Source organism: Tiliqua scincoides, chromosome 14 (genome assembly GCF_035046505.1).
Source record: "Tiliqua scincoides isolate rTilSci1 chromosome 14, rTilSci1.hap2, whole genome shotgun sequence".
NCBI classification, from domain to species: Eukaryota; Metazoa; Chordata; class Lepidosauria; order Squamata; family Scincidae; genus Tiliqua; species Tiliqua scincoides.
Window position 1 is genome coordinate 1,216,683 of NC_089834.1, and position 18,469 is coordinate 1,235,151.

General features: G+C 46.2%; 1 protein-coding gene across 3 annotated transcripts in view; it reads left to right on the plus strand.

Moving 5' to 3' along the window:
* SPECC1L (sperm antigen with calponin homology and coiled-coil domains 1 like) overlaps positions 1–18,469 on the plus strand; it is a 69,395-nt gene that overhangs the window by 17,711 nt on the left and 33,215 nt on the right. For 2 of the 3 annotated variants that reach the window (XM_066609625.1, XM_066609624.1), the window contains exons 2-9: positions 1,944–2,133; positions 6,301–6,454; positions 7,310–8,934; positions 10,800–11,007; positions 13,706–13,779; positions 13,919–14,094; positions 15,348–15,511; positions 16,980–17,071. In XM_066609625.1, the coding sequence (XP_066465722.1) occupies positions 1,981–2,133; positions 6,301–6,454; positions 7,310–8,934; positions 10,800–11,007; positions 13,706–13,779; positions 13,919–14,094; positions 15,348–15,511; positions 16,980–17,071 (2,646 nt within the window). In that variant the 5' untranslated portion in view covers positions 1,944–1,980. Of the gene's footprint in view, positions 1–392; positions 456–1,943; positions 2,134–6,300; positions 6,455–7,309; positions 8,935–10,799; positions 11,008–13,705; positions 13,780–13,918; positions 14,095–15,347; positions 15,512–16,979; positions 17,072–18,469 lie in introns of those variants that run through there. The other variant, XM_066609622.1, reaches the window with a different exon arrangement.

The following is an 18,469-nucleotide window of genomic DNA, read 5'->3' on the forward strand; positions in this document are numbered from 1 at the left end:
TCTAGCCATTCTTGCTGTTGTATGCCAGCTTCTGTATGAAATGGTGCACTTGATCCTGGCTCAGTCATACACAATTTCTTGCCACAGTTTTTTCTGATTTTCTTTGTGCGTGTGGGGGATGGGGGAACAAGCTCCATGACCTCCCAGGGTATGTACAGCTTGCACATTGGGGCAGCGTATGCTGGCGAGCACAATGTGAAAGCAGTGCATTTCCAGTACTGATGACGACTTTTGCGAGGAGGATGGGGTGACTGAAAACATGAGTGCTATTACAAGATGCATATGGAGAATTAACCCTCCCATTCCAAACCCTGCAGTTTTGGGTCAGGGCTGGAATCTTATTTCTATCTCTTTACAAGTTGAGTCAGGATCCCTTTTGTTTTGTTTTTAAAGGGGTTCCCTTAAGTTCTGTTCTCTACTGAAGAAGTGGAGTTCCCCAGAAGAGGCATCTTCAGGTAAAATCAGCTGGAAAGTAAGGACAGAGGCCCAGCATTTTCAGAGAAATCTGACACATCCGTGCTAGGCCCTGCCCTTGAGGCCCATTGGAACAGAGAAAGGGAGCCATCCACAAAACATTGAGGTGTGCGTGGGGGGAAGCACCCCCCCAATGAAGCAATATGTTATAATTTTATAAAAATCAAAATTTTGAGGATGAAGGTGTGTCCCAAGGTTAGGCCAAACACTGGCATAACTCCCCTAAAATTCCTAGTTAACAAATTACATTACATCTGGATGTGTAACACACAGCTACTGTGCAAAAGCATTTGATAATGACTTTGTTACTGCATGAATAATAAGTTAATGAGTCTGTTAATAACTGTTGTGTTGGTGGTTGGGAAATTATTGGTCTGGCCCAACTTCAACGCGGCAGGTCTGTTCCACGGCAGGCATGTCAACCACAGGCCTGTTGTGCATTATGGCAGTGCTTTTCCCATGTTGCTAGATGCGGGCGGCAGGGTCCTTTCCAGGCGAATCTCTTTCTTAGCAAATGCTGCCAGTACTCTTGTCTCTACAAGCACTTGTCTGTAATACACTTGTCTTTAGCACTGCGCCATCATATAGCAAAAGTGTGGTTTGAAGGCAGTTGGGTCATGTGTTTAGTATGGCAAGGAGGCAGGACCCCATGATTTCATGGGTTTCTGGAGGGAATTGAGGGATTCTGGGTTATCCTCACATGACTTCACTGAGCATGCTTCCATGATTCTCCTTTATGATAAAAATACCTGGGTGAGAAGAGTACAGAAGTGAGTTACACCCCTAAAGATCACCCTTGTTGCAGACCTTCATGTGTTTTGCCCTCTTTCTATATGCAGTCCACCATCACGTTGTGCTGTGGAGAACAGCCAGTCTTTAGTAGTAAATTTCCCTTTTGCTCCCTCATGTTTTATGCATTAGTTGCCCTCAAGACATCCATCCAGCTTTAAAAACACTTTGGATATCAAATGATCTTTAAATGGCTTAATTGAGGAATTGCTTATCATTAACAAAAGCAATTGCCATCACTGACTTCCTTCCTGTTCTTGGTTTTTCCTTCAGTTTTCACTACCGTAAATACAGCTACATAACCGGGTTTCTTCATCCTGAAACCCAAATATCCTTTGACTTTGACTTGTCTTGTGTGACAGCAAATGAGCCACTACTACTAGCTGGGGAAAGAGGAAAATTAATTAAATAAATATGGTTTCTCCTCTGGAGCAGGCTACAAAGGGACATATGCAAATTTAGGTGTGCTGACTTGGCTAAAAACTTACTAAAGCAACGAGTTAGCCTCGTCACTTTTCTTATTATGGTCTGCTGTTATGCTTTCTTGCTGCAATTTCACCAAATCCCCTCAGTCAGCTATTGCGGACCAACACTAGGTTAAAAGTGTAGACTTCTGAGCCACTGTGCTGGAAATAACCCCATCCTCCTTCTAATGTTTTTTAATGGTTTTCTCTTTCCAGATTTGTTTGTAAATGCATAGCAAACAGGGGGCCAAGAATGAAGAAAGCAAGCCGGAGCGTTGGCTCAGCACCCAAAGTGCCTGGGATAAATAAAATACAAGCAGTAGAAAAAGGAAAGCAAGAAAACAGTTCCACAGTGTCTGCAGTGGCAAAACTTTCGAAAGCTGGAACGACAGCCTCGCTATTGAAGGTATCATCTCATTTTTCCCCCCATAATTAGTTTTGAATTAGCACAGTGGCTGGGTCATTTAGAACGAAGCACTGGAAAAACTGGGACATGGAATTTAAATATCTCAGTGTGATCCATCTTTGTTCTAGGGTCTGAAGTGGAAAATACAGCTCTAATATTTTAAAATGTTTTTTATGTTCTGGTATTTCAGGAGCAGCAAATTCCTTGTTGTGAGTTGTAACATTGACTTTCATGAAGGCAAGACAGGATGTCATGCTGTTACATGTATTGGTAGTTTTCATCTAGTGTGCTCTGTTCAGCCTCTGTCTTGACATCTTGGTACAGCGTTTACTCTCTCAGGCTTTGGAATATGAGAAAAGGAGACAAAACCAGAGCCTACACTATTTCCAAAGGCCTGTGACTGGAAATGGACAAGAAGGAACATCATTCTTTTTAGGTGGAAGGATTTCAACCTTGTACTATGTTGTGATGGGGATGCTGGAGTTCTGTGCTGCTTCTCCATTTTGAATGAAAAATAAAAATATACATCTTCTAGAACGAAATGGTGAAAAGATTCGTGCCTGACATAACGTAGGATAGAAGTAATAGTTGATCATCAAGGACAGTGTGTATCTGTGCCTCCATTTCCTGCTGGTTCTGCTCAGCCTAGTAGGAAGCAAGAGGAGTGATCAGGAAACTGCAGTCATGTAGCCTTTGCAGACGTTGGCCACACGGCTGCTCCAGTAGCTGAGGCAGATACCCATGAATATCTGAATATGGGTCACGTTCCATGCTGGTGCAAAGATAGTGGTGTGTTGGAACGCCCTCCCTGTGCCTCCCTTGTGTATTTTAGGTGCTAGGTGAAAATGCTTTGTTAATGCAGGTTGTGTGAGGATGATTGTGTATCTGCCTGCTGTTGATGTTATCTTATCATTAAAGTAACTGCCTTTAAATCATGTTTAGTAAGGTGTGATACAAATACAGTATATTAAAGAAATAAACAAAGGTGATATTCAGAAGCTTAGTGTGGGTGTGGACATGAGTTGGCAAGGTATAATTGGTATCCCTTCACATAGGAGCTGAGCTGGATACTTGTCATGCTTCTGTAATAGTTCCCAGCTGTCACTAGCATAAGAAAATGATTCATCCCTGGGGAGGTGGGGGTTTGGCTCGCTGTGTATACCACTTTTCCCTTTTGGAGGGGATGAAGTGTGTGTCGGGCACCCTTGGGTGCAGACCTTCCAGTTATGACAGTTGGAATATTTTCCTTTTTAGGAAGCAGTTGAGATGCTTTTGTTAAGTCATAACTTGATTTCATGCTATATTAGCAGGTGGTTTGCCTTAGCTCTTTGTCATTATGTTAGCTGTGGAGTCTCAATCCAATTAAGGTTCCCTGGGTAGTCTCATTACAGGAGGATTTTTTTGATCATATTTGTAAGTGGTGCTTACAGTGGTTTGACTCTATCACATTTGCTGTCTTAAAAGGAGCTTTCTGTAGTTCAATGTTCAAAGATTTCTGCCTTTAAAAATTGTTGGACTTTACTGTATAAGGAAACTTTATAAAGAGTTGTAGCCTTTTAATGAACTTCAGCACTGATGAAGATGCTGATTTGTGTCTGTTCGTATATTTCAGTAGAATATTGATGAATTAGGATTTGTAGTGCAGCAGCTCAGGCATCAAGCAAAAACATAGTTGAAAACTGCTGTCTGGTTTTGAGTGCTCCAGTTGATATATTCACTCCATCTCTGTGATATAGCAGCCTCCAGAGGTGGAGCATTGTTCATAACTTTGGTTTGTCAAATCAGACAGCACATCCAACCATGATTGGCACAAGTTGTGGCTTGCAAGTTCACTTCAGATCATGGTTTCTGATTCTGGTTTGTTGAATGATTGCAAACCATGGTTTGTCAATTTAAATAAACTTCCTTGACTGTCATTTGGTACAATGTCTAATTGTCTTTATATGCGGGAAGAATGATCCATTCAAGAGACAGATACCATAACATTTGAGTGCTTCCAACTGCCAGTATAATTTCTATATAATCACTTTAGCTCTTGTTTTCTTGACAAGAGAGGCTCTTACTTATAAGGAAATCTGGGCTACCTGATTTGGGCATAGAAACTCCTCGGAAAGCGTAAGAGACAAAAACAACATGTACTGAAGTGATTCTAGTAAGCTCTGGTGCTGATTGGGAAGAATCAGGTTTTTTGCCTGTTGGTTATACTTCTTAAGTTGACCTTTCAGCCAGTTCATTTGAGCCTTCTCTGTGTTCTGAAAGAGTTCTGAAGTTGCTCTTGTTCCTGGTGAAATACCAGCATTCTCTCTAACCTGGAGAAACTTGTTTGTCTGGTTGTGGAGGTGGTAACCCAGGCTAGACAGAGGCAGAAAAGACGTATTTTATTTACCTAGTGTGGATGTTTACAGGCGCTTTTCTTTTCTCCTTTCTGCTTCTGAGCCTCTTGGACAGGAAACAATATGCAATTCAAGCAAGAGAGAGAGAATTGTCTCTGTACAGCTCCCTACTTGTGGGGAGAAGAGAACGCTATGTAGTTGAACATGTTTTTCTGTGGAAGGGGCTGTCGGAGGGGGAGAGAGTCCTGTGGGGTGCTACGGTTCTTCAGCATTTGAATGCCCCAGCCTGGAGTGTGACTGATGTGTTTTCAGTGTAGATTTTTCCAGGCTGAATCAGGTTCCAGTTTTGACAGCTTGACCTATTTGGCTCAATAATTGTTACTGACATGGGCATTTCTATAATTAACCTGTTTAACATACCCTTTTTTTCTAGGTGTGTTAGGAATGCAGACAATTGGCAGTCAGGTCCAACCTGCGTATTGGGCTTGCTGGGACAAGCTGTTGGTTTTGCTAGGCAAACCACAATCAGAAAGTATCAAAGGATGTGCAATTTGCTCCATTGTGGTGTTGTGAAATGTTAATTTTTTGAGTACTTAAACACCACGAGGCCTTTCCTGTGTCAGATTAAAGGCGAGTGGTTCTCAGTACAAAGCCAAATGAGAGATCATCTTAAACCTCTCTCTGCTGATAAAAGGCTACAATTACGAAGCTGGCATTGCCTGAAGGAACAAAATTACATGGGAAGAAAGAAAAATGGACTTGGGTCTTGTGGCACTTTTGCATGAGCAGAATCCACATCTGGGAACAGATGGGGCGTATTATCAGTCTTGTCACAGCCCTCTGTGCCACACGCCATGTTGTTAGAGGGGAGATGGTGTCTTCAGACCCTCAGGAGTGGATTTTTCAGGACACAAGAACCTGCAGAAAGGGGGAAGCAGGGAACTGTGTGAGTAGAACTTCACTCACAGAAGTCAGGATCCAAGCCGTTGTGCTTAGGGATTCGAAGGTCTCCAGTTAAAAGTACAGGCAGGGCCCCATATCTGTGGGGGTTCTGTTCCCTCCCCCAAGGAAATGGAAACCGTGGATAAAAGAGAAACCTATTCAAATAACAGCTCTGGGGCCCCCCCATGCCCATTACCTTAGTTTTTGTTCAGTAGCACTGGGAGAGCTGGTGTTCCTTCCTTAAAGTGACATTGTTGCTGAACTGAAGAGCGATGAGTAGGGAACCAACCTGCACACTAGAGGGAGACTAAATGAACGTTAACAGGAAGTGCTTCCTGTGAAAGTTCTAAGTAGTTTTTTTCTCCTTTATTAGTGAATAAAAATATAAACAAACACACCCAGCCCTCTTGGTAATTTGTTACCGTGGCTACATTTCCCAGTCCCTGGCAAGAGGTGGGCAACTTCGTTCTGTGCCAGCTTTAATATTTGAAAATATTCTTCAAGGGCAGCTTCTTGCTGAGTGCATTGCAGTAGTCTGAGGTTGCAAAGGCAGGGATAATGGTGGTCTGATCACTATCCTTTGCTTTGTCCCTGAGCTACAGCCCCCATTCCCATGCAGTTGCTGCTCTGGGAATGCAGAAGCAGTGCCATGTCCAGGAATAATCCCATTTAGATTTGGTGGTAAGACACCGCCAATCCACAGACAGTAAATGCATGTACATGTTACTGAGGTATCACGTATTGAATGTGAACAGGCCCTGTTTTTTTCCCAATCAACCAGCCAGATGCAATACATCAGCCATGTATTTGGTTGCCAATAACTTAGAAATGTTTGAGCTGCTTCTGCCTTTTGTGTTTCCTGCCAAATCACGTTGCTTGTCGCCCTGTCTAGACAAAGAGCAGTGACGATCTTTTAGCTGGGATGGCTGGTGGGTTCGCCATGAGCAACGGTGTCAAAGGAAAGAAGAGCACTTGTGCTGGCGTAGCACTTTCCTCTGCTGGGACCACTATGAACAGCCTGGAGAACAAGCCCAAGCCTCCCACAGGTAGGGAGGGGTTCAGCCTCGGGATGCGCCTCTTCTGCATTTTCGGGCATGAAGACCCATGCAAAGTGACGTGTTGCAAAGTGTGGAACGAGGCCACTGTGAACAAGGCATTCCCTTCTTATGGGTTTCATAGAAGAGAAATAAGATTCTATAGCCAGCTGTGTGCTTAGTCCGAACACACTTTGGTGGGCTAACTAGCCATGGGAGTGTGGCCCAAAAGCCCACCAGGCTGTCTACTTTATTGCATTTTTTGTGAACTCATTGGTGGAGTTGTTGAGCGCCAGCTCCTTGCTAAGACTTGTGCCACTTTGTGTCTAACAGTAGCCTGCAGATTCAGGTATCCTGGCAAAGTGTACAAATCTTTGTAAAGACATCCTTGTGTTTGTGTTGTAGTGGAACAGAGAATAGTACAACACTCAGTTAAGTTTTCCAGCCACTTTTAGTAGGAGAGATGTAGCTGTACAGTGGACCTGCCTTATCGGCAGGTCCACCTCCACAGATTTCACTATCGGCAGATGCTGTGGACACCGGAGTCTGCTTTTACAAACGCTTCCAAAAGCACAACTAAGTCAGAAAATAGCCTTCTATACAGTGGTGCCGCAAAACCACTCCATTTTTCAGGACTGAGGGTGGTGCTTACAGAAGCCACTTCCAGGTCGCTTGACCCCCTCCCTTGCTTCTGGCATGCCTCAGAATGAATTGCGGAGTATTTAAACATTTGTTTCCAAGTGCATAGATGAGAATATTAGATTATGTGTAAGTTGTGTAGTTGTTGTTGCAGAATCCCGGAAACTGCAGAATAGCATATCTACGTGCCAGTGCAATTGTTTTATAACCTTTATAAATGTATTGCAGGTGCGAGTAAGCGCAGCACTTCATCTGGAAACAAAGAGTCCAGCTCTTCTCGTGAGAGGATTCGGGATCGATCTCGGCCGACCCAAAGCAAAAAACTGCCCCAGGCAGGGCAGGCAAGCAATGACACCATTCTCGCAAAACGCTCCCGCAGCCGCACCAACCCTGACTCTGACGTCCGAATGAGCAAGTCCAAATCGGACAATCAGATCAGTGACAAAGCTGTCTTAGAAGCAAAAGTGAAAGATCTCCTGACATTAGCCAAAGCAAAAGATGTGGAGATCTTGCACCTCAGGAATGATCTCAGAGAGATGCGCGCTCAGCTAGGCCTTAATGATGATCACTCTGAGGGAGATGAAAAATCTGAGGAAAAAGAAATTGTTGTCATCCATCAGCCAACTGACGTAGAGTCCACACTGCTGCAGCTTCAAGAGCAAAACACTGCCATCCGGGAGGAGCTCAACCAGTTGAAAAACGAGAATCGGATGTTGAAGGACAGATTAAACGCATTGGGGTTTTCTCTGGAGCAAAGACTGGATAACTCCGAGAAGCTGTTTGGCTACCAGTCTCTGAGCCCAGAAATTGTAGCAGGAAACCACAGTGATGGTGGAGGCACCCTCACTTCCTCCGTAGAAGGTTCTGCCCCCGGTTCAATGGAAGACCTTCTGAGTCAGGATGAGAACACCTTGATGGACAATCAGCACAGTAACTCTATGGACAACTTGGACAGTGAATGCAGTGAAGTTTATCAGCCACTCACGTCCAGCGATGATGCCTTAGATGCCCCATCCTCTTCGGAGTCTGAGGGTGTGCCAAGCATTGAAAGGTCAAGGAAGGGGAGCAGTGGCAATGCCAGCGAGGTATCTGTGGCTTGTTTGACAGAACGAATACACCAGATGGAAGAGAACCAGCACAGCACCTCCGAAGAACTGCAGGCCACTCTGCAAGAACTGGCAGACCTGCAGCAAATTACTCAAGAGCTGAACAGTGAGAATGAGCGGCTTGGAGAAGAGAAGGTCATTCTCATGGAATCCTTATGCCAGCAGAGCGATAAGTTGGAGCACTTCAGTCGGCAGATAGAGTATTTCCGCTCCCTTTTAGATGAGCATCACATCTCTTATGTGATTGATGAAGACATGAAAAGTGGGCGCTACATGGAGCTGGAGCAGCGTTACATGGACCTTGCGGAGAATGCGCGTTTCGAAAGGGAACAGCTCCTTGGCGTCCAGCAGCACCTGAGCAACACTCTGAAGATGGCAGAGCAGGATAACAAGGAGGCTCAGGAGATGATTGGGGCACTGAAGGAGCGGAACCACCACATGGAGCGGATTATGGAGTCGGAACAGAAGAGCAAGACGAGTCTCGTGGCCACCTTGGATGAGTACAAAGCCACCGTGGCCAGCGACCAGATTGAGATGAACAGGCTGAAGGCTCAACTGGAGCACGAGAAGCAGAAAGTGGCTGAGCTGTACTCCATACACAACTCTGGCGACAAGTCAGACATCCAGGACTTGCTCGAGAGCGTCCGGCTTGACAAAGAGAAGGCAGAGACCTTGGCTAGCAGCCTGCAAGAGGAACTCGCTCACATGCGCAATGATGCCAATCGCCTACAGGACGCCATCGCAAAGGTAATGTTTAAAAAACATGGTTACACAGAGAAAACCCAGGTCTCCCACTTGCGTGCTCCGTGGCTTTTGGAGGAGTGTGTGGAAGTGCAGAAGGAAGGGTGTTCCGGGCGGCTAGTTTAGAAGTTTGCTAGATTGTGGTGGCAAAATAACTGGACACTTCTCTGAGGCTAAGGATGTCATCTGGTGTTTTCCTGTTAGGTCCTGGGAGATCCCATCAGTATAGCTTATTACTTATTCATTCGATCAGGGGTGTCCAAAGTTTTTGGCAGGAGGGCCACATCATTTCTCTGACACTGCGTCGGGGGCCGGGGAAAGAAAGAATTAATTTACATTTAAAATTTGAATAAATTTACATAAATTAATATATTAAAGATGAATTTATATGAATGAATGAAGGTCTTGCAATAGCTCAAGGTCTATAAAAGGCCTTGCACAAAGCAAGGCTGGCCTTTCCTTTGCTGCCGGAACTGTATCACAGACGTGAAACAGCAAGCAGTGGAGGAAGCCCTCATTCCACAGCTCATGCAAAAAGGTCAAACAGTTGCCTTTATGTTGAGAGCAGTTGTGTCGGGCCAGTGCAGGCTGCAACAAATCTCTGGAGGGCCAGAGATTCATTGGCGACTGGGGGATCTCTGAGGGCCGCATTGAGAGGCCTCGAGGGCCGCATGTGGCCCCAAGGCGGGGGTTTGGGCACCCCTGCATTAGATCAAGGGTGGGCAATCATTTTGGCAGGAGGATCACATCATCTCTCTGACACTGTGTCGGGCCAGGAAAAAGAATTAATTTACATTTCAAATTTGATTAAATTTACATAAACGAGTACATTACACGTAACATATTAATGAGTGAATTTTACTGTGCTTATTTTTAAATTAAATTATTAAAATGAGTATATTATAATACTCATGAGAACTATAATACAGGCATGTAGAAGCACATGAGAACTATGAACTGTTTGCCACACACCTCTTGCAGAGTGAAAACATATAGACCAAGCCAGATATACATGGAGACATAAGTTGTTCAGAGGCCACTGTGGGCTCCACAGTCTCCTATAGGCCAGAGGCTCATTGGAGACTGGAGATGCCCCACAGGCCAAATTGGGGGTCCCTGAGGGCCGCAAATGGCCCATGGGCTGGGTTTTGCCCACTCCTGCATTAGATGATGAGGATATTGTCAAGGTGGTTCACAGATTGTAAACAACGAAAAGTCACAACTATATCATATTAAAACAGCCGTTAAAAATGGAAAACTAAAAAGACCCAGAAGAATACAGAGGTGTTTGCATGATAGTCTCCTTAGTGAATGGTAAAAATTGCCCTGGCATAGGCTTCCTCACGAGGAAGCTGTTTGAACCAATTGCTGACCATTGCTAAAAACTGGAGACTATCCTCAATGTTTGAACCCTTCTTGGCTGACTGTCTTTGTGTCTCATCTTGCTGCAGAGCTTGGGGAAGGACTGCAGTTCAGTAGTTTTGCTAACAGCAGTTCAGGTTGAATTGTGCATTAACTGGTTTGAACACTGTTTCCCATATTGGAACAAAATATTGCATCAGACTACAAATGGATGTCTTAAATCTTTTCCATTTGGGAGGAGGGGGAAGTATCTGCATCTTCCATCTGCAGGGGGAAGTATCTTTTCCAGAGGGGAGGGGGAAGTATCTGCATTAAGTTCAATACATTTGCGTACTAAGAAAGCAAATGCAGCTAGTAGTTTTAAAATAAGATGTTAGATCTTGTATGCAGCAACATCCAATATATTTTATGGGTGGTTGAGTTACTGCACACTAGTTTTGTATGAGTTTGAGTGTCATTTTGGAACAGGTAATTAGAGAAGTAAAACATGATATTTTTTTTTAATTAAGATAGAAGATGAATATAGAGTGTTCCAAGAAGAAGCAAAGAAGCAAATTGAAGATCTGAATATAACCTTAGAAAAGCTTCGGACAGAGCTAGAGGAAAAAGAAACGGAAAGGAGTGATATGAAGGAAACCATCTTTGAACTGGAAGATGAAGTCGAGCAGCATCGAGCTGTAAAACTCCACGACAATCTCATGATATCTGACTTGGAGAGTAAGTAGTGCTGCTTTCTTTCACAGGCTGTTCCAGCTGTTTTTCTCAGGTGCGCACTGTGCCCAGGCTATAAGAAATGGCATCAGAATTGTCTGTGGTGCAAGAGAGTTTTAACACAGTTTTATAGGCATGAACAGACTGTCACCTTGTATTGCAAAACAGTATCTGGGCAACTCAAGGGTGACATCTCCTGGTGGCTTTGAAGCATAGTTTCTTTGGGATGGGTGGATTGTATAATCCACCTCAAGACACAAGGAAGCTTCCAACCGGGCCCATTGGTGCATACCGTTCTGGGGGGAGGCAGCCTTCCACATCACAGGAAACCTCTTCCTTTAGAGCAGCATTTCTCAGAATGTACTTCTAGGAACCCTGGGACCCCTGAGGCCCTTATGGCTGCCATCTGTTGTACCACTCCATACGTGTGCCAGCACTCTGGGACTCCCCAAGACCCGATGCATGCAGCAGCAAGGCTCCATGAGCCTCTGTTTAGAAGCGTAAAGGGCTCCAAAGACCAAAATTTTGAGAACTAGTACTTTAGAGAAAGACCTCTTCCTTTAGAGGGGTGACCAGCATAGCATTTTGGAGATGGGATCTAGATAGCTTCAAGCATGCATGCTTCTTGTATGATTGGATCGTCAACTGAGGCCTTGCTCTCTGAAGTACAACAAACACGCACCAGGAGCAGGGCCACAGAGGCCCACTTGGTCCCCCCTCTACACTGCTTCAGATGCTGTGTTAAAACCTGGCTCTGGCATCCTCCCTTGGGGGTGGATGAAGTTGAGTGAGGGGCTGACTGTCTAGGTGACTTTTCAGGACAATATTATCTATCCCTCCTTGTGTTTTTCTTTTGATAGCTTTTTGGGTCACTTTTGGCAAGGGAGCAGAATAGAATGTTTTAAGATAACAAAAAGAGACCAAGGCTGCAGCCTTATACACACTTTCCTGGGAGTAAATCCCATTGAACATAATGGAAATTGCTTCTGTGTGTAGGGGCATATAATTGGGGCATCTGAGATATAATTGGGGCATCTGCAGTCTGAATCTTGCCATAGTGGGTACAAGACTAAACTGTTCCCCTGGTTCAGATCTCATCTGTGCCATCAACTTCAGAGGCTACCTTAGGCAAGCCCTCACATCCACAGTACAGGGGTGATGATGTTGGCTCAGCTTACAAGGTTACTATGAGTGCCTTTCACTCTCAGAAAGTGCCCTGTTATCAGAATGCAGAGGAAGTTTTCGCTTACCTCCCTCATAGGGGTAGCACAAGGATTGCAAGATATGTGAAGTGCCTTGTCCAATTCAGTATGAAAAATGAAATATAACTTGGAGAACATTCCTTTGCCAGCACCATTTGTGCCTGGCAAAATCATTGGCAGGCAGAGAACTGAAAATGCTTCCAGTGACCGTATTTGCCAGCTGATAACTCAGGAAACATTGGGGACATGTGGCACACTTGCATATCTTCTGTTTGTCTCAGGGCCTCCTGCAAGGGCGATACCCGCAGGGGGGAGAAGTGCAGGGAGCCATACTGTCTTCCCCCTTCCCAAAGGACAGAGATAGCTGCACCCGCTGCTGCCTGTGGCAACAGCTATAGCAGAAGCGCACTCTGAATTGTGGTGATACTGTCTGGCCAGCCTTGCAGCTCTGCCTGCCTGTGGAGCTACTAATATCCATGCCCATAAAAGAGCAGATCCCTTACCTTTTGACTTTATCCTGTCCTTGCAGAACAGCTGAGTTGGGGCATGTTACTCGTGACGTATCTTAACCTCAGATCCTGAGGCCAAGAATATTCCTGTGGATTGAGTGATACTCATAGGAGAGAAATTGGGGAGAGTATTAGAGGAACCAGAGAGCTATCCCTAGGCCCAGATTGCAGAGCTCATTCCTAAAATATATTGATTTTTACCTGGAGTATCAATCACGCAGCTCCCGTGTGATTTTTAGATTTTACTCACATGTATCACAAAACACCTTCCATGTGGCTGGCCAGGTACGAGGGAAGAAGCAGTCTTACTGTGTGTAGGCACCCAGTGTGTTGTCCAACCTGGGCCTTTTGATTCAAGCGGACACTAGATGGCGCTCTTGAGGTTTCAAGGCTGGCACTTGCATACTGGGACTGGCAGCCTAAACAAATCTCCACTATTTGAGAATCAAGTCTTGAAGAGCATCTTTTGTCCTTGCAACCAAGGTACCTGATCTTTAGAAACAGCCTGATGTTTGTACTCCCACATAAATGTTGGGGCTGCAATGTATAAATGCTTGTTTGTCACACACACACCAATTTTATTTTTATGGGTGTAATATGAAATGTGACCCTGGGCCACAGGTTGGCCCAAGACAAGGATGAGATGGTGCCCTCTTCTCCCAGTACAAAAACAACAAAAAATGGTAGGTGCCTTTGTTGGTTCACAAAAATAAATATTTGCCGTTCAAAGGAAGATTAATTTAATTTATTTAATTGTATGGCAAAATGCAGCATCATTATGTAAAATGCACTGTGTGTGTAAAAGATAAACAAGCAATAAATTAAAGTTGAGTAATAAAATAATTGCCCCTTTTTATTACTTGAGTAATAAAATAATGAATAAAATTACATTATATGTTATATATGAGCAGTTATTAAGTGACTATACCTATGGCCAAATATCTAAATCATTTAAGCATTGAAAGTGTGGCTGGTTCTGGTTTTTCTTATTAGACACTGTTAAAAAGCTTCAAGACCAAAAGCATGACATGGAAAGAGAAATCAAGACCCTGCACAGACGACTCAGGGTAGGTGGTCCAGATTTTTGTGCAGCGTTGGGAGGGGGACATTTTGGATTGCGAGGTTGGTGCTGCTGGGTGAACTGCATCAGTGCTGTGAGCTTCATGCTCCCCAAATTTTCTTTGTCAAATTCTGCTCTCTTTTCAGGAGGAGTCAGCAGAGTGGCGTCAGTTCCAAGCAGATCTGCAGACTGCGGTGGTCATAGCCAATGACATCAAATCTGAGGCTCAGGAAGAGATTGGGGATCTGAAGCGCAGGCTGCACGAGGCTCAAGAAAAGAATGAAAAGCTCACCAAGGAGCTGGAAGAAATAAAATCCCGCAAGTATGTCCATGACGGAGCTTTTACGTCTTTTTTTCTAGCATTGAAGCTGTGAAAGTGATGCAATGAAAGGACTTACAATGTTTCTGTTGAAAGTATTAGTATTTATTTTGTCTTTAGCTCCCAAATGAAAAAGGGGGCAATGTAAAGGTTTTTATTATGTCATCTGTTGTATTTTTATTCTTTTGTTGTGCACTGCCTTGCGCATAGGAAAGGCGGCATATAAATTTTTTTTTTTAAAGTACAACAGAGTGAAAGACCAGTGGAGTCCGTCCCCTCATCCCCCAGCAGGCTTATAATCTAAATCATTCAAAACCTTTCTCTTAGGAGATCTGGAAAAAGAGGAATGTCCATGAAAGCCCTCCTTTTTCTTACATTCTCCCCCACCCCAAACAGAAAACAGTTGGGAAGTCCGGGCAAGCTGTAGTAGGATGGGGTGGGGCACAACATCCTGTAGCTTTAACAAGTCGTGGAATATGGTGCCTCTTCTTAAAACTGACAGTGCCTCATTGCTTTTGGAGGCAAACCGAGTGACAATCCTGGCATCAGTGGGAAAGTGCTTCTCCTGCTGGAGAGTGTCCCCTCTTGGCCTGCTTGTGGGCAGAACTGGGGAGGAAATGCCCCTGTGCTCATGCAGAGTGCTCCAGCTGTGGTGTTAGTGGCTGGGGCTGTGCTTGTCTCAGGAAGGACAGGCCACGCTCATGTATCGTGTTCCCCTCATTCATGCTTCCCTCAGTCTGAATCACTGGGAAGAGAACAAGGTTGCTAGTCTTGCAGAGACCATGCAGCTCGAACAGACCTCAGGATGTCTCCTTTGCTGGGGCAAAGTTGGAATTTGATCTTTATAGCAGTGGTTCCCAGACCGTTTAGAGGCCTTGGAGGCCTGCTGCCTGATTGATAAATGCCAAGGGGTGTGTGGTTATAATGTGACTAGTCAGCAGTGTTCCTCGCCAGTAGCAGCTTGTTTTAACCCTTTATACATATACCCTAATCTGCCCAAACAAAAATTGGGTCGTGACCTACCAGTGGGCCACTGATCTACAGTTTGGATTTCACTGCATTTCAGAAAAGTTCTGGCACTATGAATGAAACCCATGATCTTTCCCCTCCAACATCCCCCCCCATTATGAGCATTCTCCTTCCTTCTCACAAAAACGTCCAGTTTCCAACTTTCTCTGGATTTATGGCCTGTTGGAAAACCTGAGTCGTTCCTAGACCTGGTAGGAAATGGCTTCTGGCCTTGCTCCGGTTTTTAGGCAAGAAGAGGAGCGCGGCCGAGTCTACAACTACATGAATGCTGTAGAGAGAGACTTGGCTGCTCTGAGGCAAGGAATGGGCTTGAGTCGCAGGTCGTCGACTTCTTCAGAGCCAACACCCACTGTGAAGACTCTCATCAAATCCTTTGACAGTGCCTCACAAGGTAACTGGAGAACCATTGACATGCCATGGTGCTTGGCTGCACTGTTGAGTTGCCGTTGCCCTCCTCGTTCCACTTGCCCACCTGGCAGGGGGTGAATGTTCTGCCTGCCCTTGGTGTGGTTCCAGAGAGGAGGTGCTAGAGCAGCGATTTTGAATTGGTGTGCTGTGGAAGGCACTCAGGGGCGCTGCAGGAGTTTGGAGCACATCGGTTGAAAAATAGCTGAAGAACTTGTCCAGGTTATACGGCTCTGTTTCTAGGGCAATTGTCTGTGGTCACAAATGGTCTGTCTCTGCTGAAGAGTGACAGGCAATTCATTACTACAGAGAGTTGCCCTAGAAACCAAGCCGCAGTATCCAGAAGAATCTCCTAGAAGTGACCTGAGAAGGCCATAGAGCTCAGTGTGCCATGAGAGGAAAAATGTTGCTGTGCTGTGCTATACTATAGCTATGCTATATGCTTTCCATTGCCTCTTGCCGGATGTGCCTCACAGACTTGTCCCTTGGCACAGTTGGGACTCTGGGCATAGATTTTCATCTTGAGGCCAGGGTGTACGTTGTGCAATATTTAACTCCACAGGAAGGGAGGGCAGCTGTGTGGAAAAGGGAGCTTCAGAGGTGTGCTAGAAATGTTGTTTGCGTTGAGCCCAGCACACCTTGGGGGTGGGGGACTCTTCCAGGGCACTATTAAGGCAAAGCAGGTTTTGTGTATGACTCTGGACATAGGTAGGATATATATGTTTCATCCAGAGCAGCTCCTGATAGGACAGGGAGGGTTTTGGAAAGATACTGGGGTGAGACCAGTCCCAGCTGGAGAAGCTAGTGTGGTGCAGAGCTTGGAGTGTCAGACTAGGACTGGGGAGGCCTGGTCCAAAGCCGCAGAGCTCCTTGGAGGGCTTGGGCCACTCCCTATCTCTCAGCCTAACCTAAGTCATTGGATGGTTGTGAGGCTAAAAGGGAGAGGAGTGGGGAGAAGAGCATTATTTGCTGCCCTCTGAGCTCTGAGGGATTGGGAAATAGGCAAAGATTTCCATTGAAACATTTCTTGCCATTCAGAGGCTTTGAGCACATCGTGAAACTTCTTCACCTCAACCTAATCCTCATTTATGAATCTGTTTGCAAGTAAAGAAATGTTCCAAACTCTGCATCCTTAAAGGATGGCTGTTTGTAAAAAGGAACCTTTGGGTTTAGCTCGGGGAGCTCACGATTGGGTGAGGTGGAAGGACACCCTACACTCACTCAGCTGCAGCTATTTCTAGTTGTATCGCTCAGTATGACTTGCAAGCAGCAGAAGTCATGCTGGACTGAACTTGGCGGGGTGTCCCAGATGCCATTTCCAAATCTCGAGACATGTAGGTGGCTTCCAGCTGTCCTTATTCTGTGTTCACTTTGTATGAGGGTGGGAAAAGAGGTTTATTCTACAGGGGGAAACTTGTCACCGTTTGTGCTTTCTTTGATGTCGCCCTTGGTAGTTCCTAGTCCTGCTGCAGCTACAATTCCTCGTACCCCACTGAGCCCAAGCCCACTGAAGACCCCTCCGGCGGCTGCAGTCTCCCCAATGCAGGTAAGTGTGTGCTCAGTTGCTTAAAGAAACTTAGTGTAAGTTCATAGAATCATATAGAAACATAAGAGTTGGAAGTGACCTAAAAGGTCATCTAGTTCAACTCCCTATCTGTAGCAGGATATCCTCCTAGAGCATCTCCCACAGGTGCTTGTCAGTTGGTGTGTCTGGGCTTGTTCCAGCAATCAATTCTACTGTTTGAAGAAAAAGAGTGCCCCCCTATTTTGGGGGAGTTGTTTTGTTTCTCATGCTTGTATTCTGCCCTTCGTGAAAGAGCTCAGGATGACATCCTTAGGTTTTCCCTGGTTTATCACTGCAATTCCCCCTGTGAGAATTACCAGCTTGAAAAGCGACTGGCAAAGAGGACTGAATGAGCTTTGGGAAAGTAAATTCAGGTTTTGCCAGTGCAGGCTATTCACTGGCGTACCGAGGGGGGGCAAACGGGGCAAATGCCTCTGAGCCTCCCCCCACCCCCGCCAGGAGGAGCACTGTGCTGCCTCTCTGTCAGCTCCTGGGCACCAACTGAGCCACCCCTCCCCTCCCCTCCCCCTTTATAAAAGGATAGGAGACAGGCACCCTAAAGAGGCACTTACGCTCTAAGGCACCCATCTCGTCTCCTCCTATAAAGGAGGAGGGGAGGGGGGTGGTCCAATCAGTGCCAAGATGCTGCCTGGGAGGCAGCATCCAGCTGCCTCCCAGGAGCACTCCTGGGCACCCCTGCTCTGCCTCTGAGGGCATCCCTCGGGCGGAGCGGAAGCAGCGCACGCCCCCACCGACTTCAGAGGGGACGCAGCTGCTTCCCAGCTGGGTCACCCTGCTCCACCTCTGACGGCGTCCCTCAGGGGCAGAGCAGAAGCGGCACGAGCCCCCTCCGACTTCGGTCACCGCTTCCCGGCCGGGTAGCCCCGCTCCACCTCTGAGGGCGTCCCTCGGGGGCAGAGCGGAAGTGGTGTGCGCCCCCTCCAACATCAGAAGGGCCACACACCGCTTCCCAACTAGGTTGCCCTACTCCGCCGCTGAGGGCGTCCCTCAGGGGCGGAGCAGAAGTGGTACGTGCCTCCTCTGACTTTGGAGGGGACGTGCACCGCTACCCGGCTGAGTTGCCCTGCTCCGCCACTGAGGGCATCCCTCAGTGGCAGAGCAGAAGTGGCGTGCACCCCCTCTGACGTCTGAGGGGACGCACGCCACTTCCCAGCCCCCACGGAGCCTTCCATGCAGCTTACAAGTTGCGTGGAGTTCTCCACTGCAGCAGTCTGGGGCCGCTGGGAGCAGCCCCAGACCGCTGCCATGGAGACCCCTGCGGCGCAGAAGGCTCTGTGGGGGCCTCGGCTGCCTCCTCCTTTCCCCCTTGTTTTCAAAGAGGGAATGGAGGATGCAGCTGCGCAGAAGTAATTGCGATGA